This window comes from Camelina sativa, chromosome 12, assembly GCF_000633955.1.
Source record: "Camelina sativa cultivar DH55 chromosome 12, Cs, whole genome shotgun sequence".
NCBI classification, from domain to species: domain Eukaryota; kingdom Viridiplantae; phylum Streptophyta; class Magnoliopsida; order Brassicales; family Brassicaceae; genus Camelina; species Camelina sativa.
The window spans coordinates 24,454,158-24,463,480 of record NC_025696.1 but is presented as its reverse complement, the minus strand read 5'-3'; the positions used below and the strand labels follow the sequence as shown (position 1 = coordinate 24,463,480).

Sequence of the window (9,323 nt, the reverse complement as noted above, 5' to 3'; positions counted from 1 at the left end):
TTGTTTTAACATATGACTTGTGTACTCCCCACCATTATCTGATCTCAAAATCTTTATCTTGGCATTAAATTGGTTAGTCACATAATTTTGAAAGTTTAGAAAAGCCTCAAGAACTCTATCTTTAGATGGAAGCAAGGTTAACCAAGTATATTTCGATTTTTCATCAATGAAAGTAACAAAATATTTCTGATTTTCACGAGACAAGCATGGAGATGTCCACACATCAGAATGAATTAAATCAAAACAATGCTCATACATAGTAGAAGAGTTGGGAAAAACTGTTTTGCAATGTTTACCAAGAATGCAAGCTTCACATTCATTATTTTTAAAAGAAAAACTAGGTAGAGCTAGTTGCAATGCACGAAAATGTGGATGACCAAGTCTAGCATGCCAAATTGAACCATTTGTCTCATCGATTATTGACTTAAAACAAGAAGATAAAGCAGTAGTGAGATTCGAATCCTCAAGCACATAAAGATCATCTTTAGTGCTTCCTTTGCCAAGAACTCTACTTGTGTCAATATCCTGAAAATACACATCAATAGGACCATAGATTGCATAACATNCAGCTACACCATTTTGTTGTGGCGTGTAAGGACAACTTGTTTGGTGTACAATCCCATGTTTGGTTAGATGTTGTTTTAACATATGACTTGTGTACTCCCCACCATTATCTGATCTCAAAATCTTTATCTTGGCATTAAATTGGTTAGTCACATAATTCTGAAAGTTTAGAAAAGCCTCAGGAACTCTATCTTTAGATGGAAGCAAGGTTAACCAAGTATATTTCGATTTTTCATCAATGAAAGTAACAAAATATTTCTGATTTTCACGAGACAAGCATGGAGATGTCCACACATCAGAATGAATTAAATCAAAACAATGCTCATACATAGTAGAAGAGTTGGGAAAAACTGTTTTGCAATGTTTACCAAGAATGCAAGCTTCACATTCATTATTTTTAAAAGAAAAACTAGGTAGAGCTAGTTGCAATGCACGAAAATGTGGATGACCAAGTCTAGCATGCCAAATTGAACCATTTGTCTCATCGATTATTGACTTAAAACAAGAAGATAAAGCAGTAGTGAGATTCGAATCCTCAAGCACATAAAGATCATCTTTAGTGCTTCCTTTGCCAAGAACTCTACTTGTGTCAATATCCTGAAAATACACATCATTAGGACCAAAGATTGCATAACAGTTAAGATCATTAGTCACCTTCTTAACAGATAACAAATTTGATGTGAAACTAGGCATATAAAACGCTTTAGTTGTTCTATCAAACAGGTTTAAATTTCCAACACCCTTAATTGGTATCTTATCTTNTTGGTTAGTCACATAATTCTGAAAGTTTAGAAAAGCCTCAAGAACTCTATCCTTAGATGGAAGCAAGGTTAACCAAGTATATTTCGATTTTTCATCAATGAAAGTAACAAAATATTTCTGATTTTCATGAGACAAGCATGGAGATGTCCACNCGAGGTTAGATCTCCTCACCAGCTCCGAGGAGGCTGCTAGTGCTGCTCCATTACCTTCAGTGGCGTGAGTTGTTACTTGAGCTTGACCTTCACCATGTTCACATGCTTGGTTTGCTCTTGGGCTGACATTTCTTGGTCGGAGGTGAGGATGAAGATTCCAGCATTTATCCTTGAAATGACCCGACTTCTTACAATGGTCACATATGACACGGTTCTTCCCATCACTTTTGTAGTACCCCTTGTTCGCTACAGCCACCTCTCCTTTGTTAGCGGTGATAAGCTCTCCTTTAGCTCCAAACAGACCAATTGAGCCATGCTCCTTTTGAATTTGATTGCACACATCATCGAGACTTGGGAGTTTATCTGACCGGAGGATGTGCTTGATGAAATCATTGTATGATGAGTTTAACGTCAAGAGAAGACCAAACACTTTATCTTGCTCACGACGTTCGTTTAGGACTGCTGGATCCACTGAGTTAGGTCTTAACATCTCTAACTCTGCCCAAAGAGATCTGAATTTCCCAAAATGTTTGGTGAACTCCATCTCTTCTTGATTAAGGTTGTTGATGGCTCTCTTTACCTCAAACACACGGCTGAGGTTTGAGACATTTCCAAATACATTTTTCAATGTATCCCAAAGATCCTTAGCCGTCTCACAGTAAGAGTATGACTCAAGGATCGGAGCATCCAAGGAGTTTTGGATGAAAGCCAAGACACTTTGATTCTCTTGGAACCATTTGTCACCATCACAAGCCACGATCTCCTTTCCTTCTTTTGTAGTTGTGATCTCCTTTGTAGCTTCATTCTTCTCAATGTGCTTCCAAAGCCCACGACCACAAAGTTGTCTTTGTAGTCCTTTCCCAAAGCAAGTAGTTTCCACCCTTGAGTGTGACCGGAATGATTAGGGTTTTGTTGAGATCCATGAGAGATTTTTTCGAACTGAATTTGTTTGCGGAATAAAACAGACTGAGATTTTGTAGAATAGGAGCGTTACTGCTCTGATACCATGTAAGAATGAATCACGAGTGAGAGTAAAGAGAATGAGTGAGGATTCGAGAAGAAGAAGATGTGAGATTTAGGACTTTCCTTATTTGATCTTCCTGTATGCATATAAATAGAATGTAACTAGGTTAATATTTTTTAAGGAATGAGAAACACTCCTTCTCCTATTCTCATCTCGCCGTCTCTCTATTCTCACCCTAGACTCTTCGATATAGTCTTGCATTTGGAAGAAGCTCACTTTCACCTTGATCCTTTCCATTTGGCTTTAGAGGTGTGCTCACAGGGTTGCAGCTTCTCATTCCAAATTTTTCTAACAACTATTGAGCATACTTCTGTTGACTTAGAAACACTCCCTCTTCAGTGTAAGTAATCTCAAACCCAAGAAAGTACTTGAGTTTTCCCAGGTCAGTCATTTCAAACGTTTTCTTCAGATTCTCCTTGAACTGTTTGATCATTTTCTCATTTCTCCCTGTAATGATAAGATCATCAACATACAAACTGATGATCATAATTTCACCTTCGCATTCTAGTGTGTACATTGCTGCATCATAGTCACTTCTCTTGCATCCTTGTGACATAAAGTAAGAGTCAATCTTACTATACCATGCTCTAGGTGCCTGTTTTAATCCATATAAGGCCTTCTTTAGCTTGTAAACCATGTTCTCTGCTCCCTCAATCTCAAACCCTGGTGGTTGTTCAACATAAACTTCTTCTGTGATTTCTCCATTCAAGAAAGCTGACTTTACATCCATTTGGTGCAGGTTCCACTTATGTTGGGCGGCTAAAGCAATTATTGTTCTGATTGTGTCGTGTCTGGATACTGGAGCAAATGTTTCACCATAATCCTCTCCATAGGTTTGTATAAACCCTCTTGCCACCAGTCTTGCTTTTAGCTTTTGAATCTCGCCACATTCGTTTGTTTTCACCTTATATATCCATTTAACTGAAATCACTTTCTTTCCTTCATGCTTCCTTACCAGCTCCCATGTCTCATTCTTGTTGATGATGTAGATTTCATCATCCATAGCAATCCTCCATTCCTTGCTATTTATAGCTTCTTCAAATGTAGAAGGTTCCTCCCATGTAAGGTAACATGCTTCTGCAACATGATTCAAGTCTTCCCCTTGTTCCTCTGTATCATGATACACATCATCCAGTCTTCTGACTTTGTGAACGACACGAGAAGAGCTCCTACGCTCAGTTTCTCCTCCACTTAATTGAAAAGGTATGGGACTTATACCTTGTCTTTCATCTCTGATATTTGTTCTAGTTTCTGGACTAGTTTCATTTCTTCTTGGTATTTCCACATCCGTTTTCTGAGATGGGCTAGCCTTGTTTGGAGAGTTCTCATTTCTCTCTACTTCTTCTTCTTGAGTTTGCCAATTCCAACTCTTGTGTTCTTCAAACACTACATCTCTTGAAACTTCTATCTTTTTTGTACTTAGGACATACACTCTATAACCCGTACTTATGGTGCTATATCCCATAAACACTGCCTTCTCTGACCTGTCATCCAGTTTCCTTCTTCTAGGTGCAGGTATCCACACATGACAAACACAGCCAAAAACCTTAAGATGACCAACAGAGGGTTTGTGACCACTCCAGGCCTCAAGCGGTGTTTTCTGGTTTAAAGCCTTGGTGGGGAGTCTGTTTTGAAGGTAAGTTGCTGTAAATATAGCTTCAGCCCAGAACACATCTGGCATTCCTTTGTCTTTTAACATGCTTCTTGCCATGTCCAACAGAGTCCTGTTTCTTCGTTCAGCAACTCCATTTTGTTGTGGTGAGTAGGCCACAGTGAACTGCCTTTCTATGCCATTTGCCTCTAAGTAACTTGAAAATTGCTCTGACTTGAATTCACCTCCTCTATCTGACCTGATTTTCTTTATTCTTTTGCCAGTTTGAGTTTCCACCATACTCTTAAACTTCTTGAAGGTTGCAAATGTATCTGACTTCAGCCTCAGAAAGTACATCCATAACATATGTGAGAAATCATCTGTAAAGGTAAGTATATACACACTTCCATTACAAGATGGAGTTTGCATTGGTCCACATATGTCTGTGTGAATTAAATCTAGCACTTCTCTGCTCTTATTTTCTGAGATTCTAGGAAATTCTTCTTTGCATTGTTTCCCTTTCACACACGCTTCACATACTTCCTGAATTACTTTGAAGTTTGGTAGGCCTTTGACCATCTGATTTGCCTGCAGGTTTTGTAAGTTGTGGAAACCAGAATGTCCGAGTCTTTTATGCCAAAGTTCAGACAAATTCTCCTTAGTGGCCACCCTTACACTCTCCTCAGCTAACTGCATTCGTAACAAGTAAGCATTTCTTATCCTCTCTACTTCTGCAATCTTTTCCCTTCCTTGATTGTATATTGTACATTTGTTGTCTTCAAACACGACCTTATAACCATTTCTTGTCATCTGTGGAACACTTAGAAGATTTTTGTCTATCTCAGGGACAAGTAGAACATCCTTGATAGCTCTTACTCCCTTCTTTGTCATCCCTTCTATGTCTCCCTTCCCTGTAGTCATTATTCTTTATCCATTTCCAATCCTGATAGGAACTTGAACCGCTTTGTCTATTTTTGTAAATAGTCTTTCTTCCTTGGTCATATGGTTTGTGGCACCACTGTCTATTAACCAGATTTCATCACTGTTTGTATGAGCCATCACTTGTGTTGCGCTAAACAAACCATTCCCCTCTTCTAGTTCTGGTTGTTTTAGCCTTTTTGACATTCTCTTACTATGTGACCATGTTCTCCGCATGCAAAACAACTCTTCCTTGGTCTAAATTGCTTGCTAAAGAACTGGGATTCATAGTTTTGAGAAAGGTAGCAGTCACCTTCATTGTGGTTGTTCTTCTTACAGATCTTGCACTGTCTTCTCATGCTCTTCATTTGTATTGACATTTGTTCCATGAAACTTGTAGGATTACGTTCACCGGAATCGACCGAGCTCTGATACCATGTTCTTTGTTACTGTTTTTAACAGCCTCTTTGTCTCTTATCTTAAACTTTTTTTTAACATTCATTATACACCTTACAACATATTTATACTTAGGTTAAGCTTTTAACCTATAGTTTCATTAGCTAACAACTACCCATTAACATATGGGCTTGACTAACCAAAACAGGCCCAACACCTTACCCCTTCTTCTTCTTCTTCTTACAAACGTGACTTCTCTTCTTCTTAGAAACACATCAACGCTCTTCTTCTTCAATTTCTCTGTTGATACCAATTTGTGGATTAATCAAAGATTGATCTCCAACAGAGCTTAGGAAATGGATACAGAATTTGTAATATATAATTTTGATCTCTAGGCATGTGGTAGACACTACGATGATTCAGATTTTGTCAGTCCATCATGCTTTAAGTGTGCGAGAGAAGGGTATCCTAAGTGTCACTGCCCTGAATCTTCCAGCATAGGCAATAGGGAAGAAGGGCATTTCTCACGTGAATGCCCGAATCCTTCATCGAGCATAAGCGAGTCAAAGAGCAGAGAGTCTCGCCGTTTATGCTAAAAATGTAAAGGAAGAGGACATTATGCTCGTGAATGCCCCAGTTCTTCACTTGTATAGGCTCTGTCTCTCTCTCTCTCCGCATTTGGGTTCTTTGAGCTCTTCACCTCTTTTCCTTTCTCTCATGTTATTCGCTTATCTAAACTACCAATTTTTTCTTTGTTTTGTTTCAGGATAAATGGGATATATATGGCATCTAATAAGAAACTTCCAGTTATTATTGCAGTGCATCGACCAATTACTAAGTCAGTCATTTTATTGACTCTTTAAGTCTTTTTCCAATTTAGATAGTATCAATTTGTATATCTTTCTGTCAATAATAAGTTTAGGGATCCTGCATTCTGTAATTGCAGTTTAAGCAAGGTGTGTGGAATAGCTACTGGAATAGCTCTTAGGGTGAAAGATGGCTAACTACTCGAAGTATAGGAGAATACATGGTCACACATACCAAGTATACTATTGTATACTCAACTACATGAAGTATATGTGTTACATGGCTGCATGCATGAACTATATGACGTTATGTAGACAACACCATAGACATATAATCCGGTACACCGGTCGACTGACTCCAGCGAAAACCGACGTTGACTCCGGCGTTGACCAAAAAAAATTTATTAAAAATTTATTTTTCTATTAAAATCAAAAATAATAAATATTATATATAAGAATTTTTGGTTTTTCATGATTAAAAAAATATATTCAATTTAATATCTAAATATTTTTATATATCTCTAATGTATTCATTCTTATAATTAGTTAATTTTTTAAAAGCTAAACTAATGATTAAATAAAAATCATTAATAATTATTTAAATACTACAAAATCAATAAAATCAAATTCAACTACATTCATTAGAAAAAATAATATGCAAAAGATTGAGTATATAACTCTTTACTCTAAAGTTTGCATGGTAAATGTTGTATAGAATTTTAGATACTTTTACTATAAAATTTACATACTCTTAATAACATGTAAACATCACAATATTTACTTCTAATATATAAAAGATAAACATACAAAAAATTCATTTTAGCAAAACAATATATTTGATTTGAGGGTATGTTTGTAAAAGGGTATAGAATAAGAGTAATTTTGCAAATACCTTTATATTATCAATGATTTTTATTTAACTATTAGTTTAGCTTTAACAATAAAAATTAACTAATTATAAAAATGAATACATTAGAGATATATAAATATATTAAGATATTGAATTGAATATGTTTTTAATCATGAAAAACCATTAATAATTTAATATAAGTTTTTAAAAAATAAAAAAAAGTTTAGAATACATTTTTAAAGTCAATGCCGGAGTCAATGCCGGAGACAACACCAGTCTTCGCTGGAGTCAGTCAACTGGTGTACCGGATTATATGTTTATGATGTTGATCACATAACGTCATATAGTTGATGCATATGGCCATGTAATATATATACTTCGTGTAGTTGAAGATACAATAATATAGTTGGTAGGTGTGATCATGTTTTCTCCTATACTTCATGTAACTAGATCTTGCTGTAGTTTTTCTTGTCTGTGTCGTCTTTCTTCAGTCTCTTTTGGATGCTAATAAATCCATCTGTTGACAATATAAAAAGTGTTTTTTGAGTGTTCTAAAAACTTTTCATTTTTGCTGATATGATTTTTTGTTGTTGTTGTCATCTCATCCATAACCAAAAAAAACAGTACAATTAAACCAAAATGCAGAACAAAGTACAATAAAGTCCCGAGGAAAAGTGAAAAACCGAATAAACCATAAGTAAAACAGCTTTTGCTTTTGCCTAAATCCGTTTGCAAAAGAATCCAAAAACAATATAGGAAAACAGTCATCAAAACCAAAAAAAAAATTGAAAATGTAACAATAAACTCCAAAGTGGACTTATTGCCAAAATACAAAGCAGAGTGCAGTAAATATCATAATTCATAAGCAGAAGTGACAGATAGAAGAAACTCGGAATTATTATTGTCTTCATTGCTTGTTTATTAGGAACATAGATCGATCACTCACTCTTCTTCCTCCGCCTCTTCAAGCCAATTCACAAATGGCTCTAAGCTTTTCACAAAGGTTTGCCTGCAACATTCACCACAAGAAAACATCAAGATGAATTTTTTAGTTACAACTTACAATAACAAAGCTTCACATTATGTCATGGAACTAATTACATACCTGCCCTTTGAGTTGGTTCCTTTACGGAACCAGTGGAGAATGGTGTCTTCAGCGAGGACATCGAGTTCATAGAGCGACCTCACTACTTCTGGGAAAACTTTCATAAGCTTTGCATCCTCGTAGCATTGCATTTGAACTTTGTACATCAGTTCCAGCTCTAGCTTTCCGCTGCTGCAGAAGATGTTCAGAAGCGGAGCCCATGTTTTCACCTACACAGGTCAAAAATCAAGAGATAAAGGGACCATAAGAGGGATCACATATTATTTCAACGCTAATAAGACATCAAAAGCGATTTTCCCTAATGATTTCATTATTCACGACTTCCACTTCTTTTTTATTCATGACTACCAATCAACTAAAAATTAGCACAAAAGTCATTTGCAGTTTGTGGAATAACAGACTATACGAAGCTCTTATATAACAGGATAAGTATGAATTGAATGACTGGGTTCTCATATCCATAGAATCTTACCTGGCGCAGAACAGAGTTAGCATTTTGCTGCTGATTTTTTCCAGACCACTGAACAGCATCCATTAAACCATCCCAAACAACACGCACAACCTCAATGTCAGGCAGCTTAGCATCTTTGATCTGTTGCTTCACAGATTCAATGACTTCGTCTACATTACTCTCCTCCTCTGTGACCTTGCTTGTTAGAACGGTTTTGATTTCCCTCAGTTTCACCTCAAACATTTTCTTTGAATGGTACTCCACTAGATCGGTCAATCCCTCATTCCTAAAAATCGAAGAGGTAAACACGTTATTTCAATTCATTGTACTAAATACAGAAAAAAAAAATCGCAGACACAGAATGAAAAGGCAGACGAAAGAGGAGTATAGCATTAGCAGCAGCATCTGTACAATATGCTTGATGAATGAATAAATTAATTGCGATAGCTGAAAAACAAAATCACATTACTATAAACATATAGTAGTCAGATTCATACTTTCTTAGTTAGGTAGCTAAACAGAATGATGGACAATGACACCGATTTTAAATATTCATGCAGTTTTTCCGCCATGTAATAAACTTCAACAAATCAAATTTCGGAAATGCATGCAGTCAGAGCTAAAGAAGCATCAACATGTTACCAACGAGGGACTGTAATATAACTGAATGAAACTCACGTGAAATGCTCTGCAAAACTTTCAGC

General features: G+C 36.3%; 1 protein-coding gene and 1 long non-coding RNA gene across 8 annotated transcripts in view; one reads left to right on the top strand and one right to left on the bottom strand.

The window, feature by feature from the left end:
* On the top strand, positions 2,667–6,580 carry LOC104732569. 7 transcript variants are annotated; one of them, XR_758894.2, is made up of 8 exons: positions 2,667–2,842; positions 3,242–3,335; positions 3,492–3,705; positions 4,012–4,138; positions 4,223–4,260; positions 4,378–4,481; positions 4,688–4,798; positions 5,412–5,570. It is a non-coding gene; the product is annotated as an uncharacterized LOC104732569 (long non-coding RNA). The 7 variants fall into 7 exon arrangements; XR_758896.2 differs by having other exon boundaries at positions 2,667–2,884; XR_758895.2 differs by lacking the exon at positions 2,667–2,842 and adding an exon at positions 2,973–3,061.
* LOC104724037 (protein krasavietz) overlaps positions 7,716–9,323 on the bottom strand; it is a gene marked incomplete in the record, with an annotated part of 4,755 nt that continues 3,147 nt past the window's right edge. The window contains 4 exon segments of the mRNA XM_019234274.1: positions 7,716–8,072; positions 8,169–8,377; positions 8,641–8,905; positions 9,298–9,323. Of these exon segments, the coding sequence (XP_019089819.1) occupies positions 8,006–8,072; positions 8,169–8,377; positions 8,641–8,905; positions 9,298–9,323 (567 nt within the window).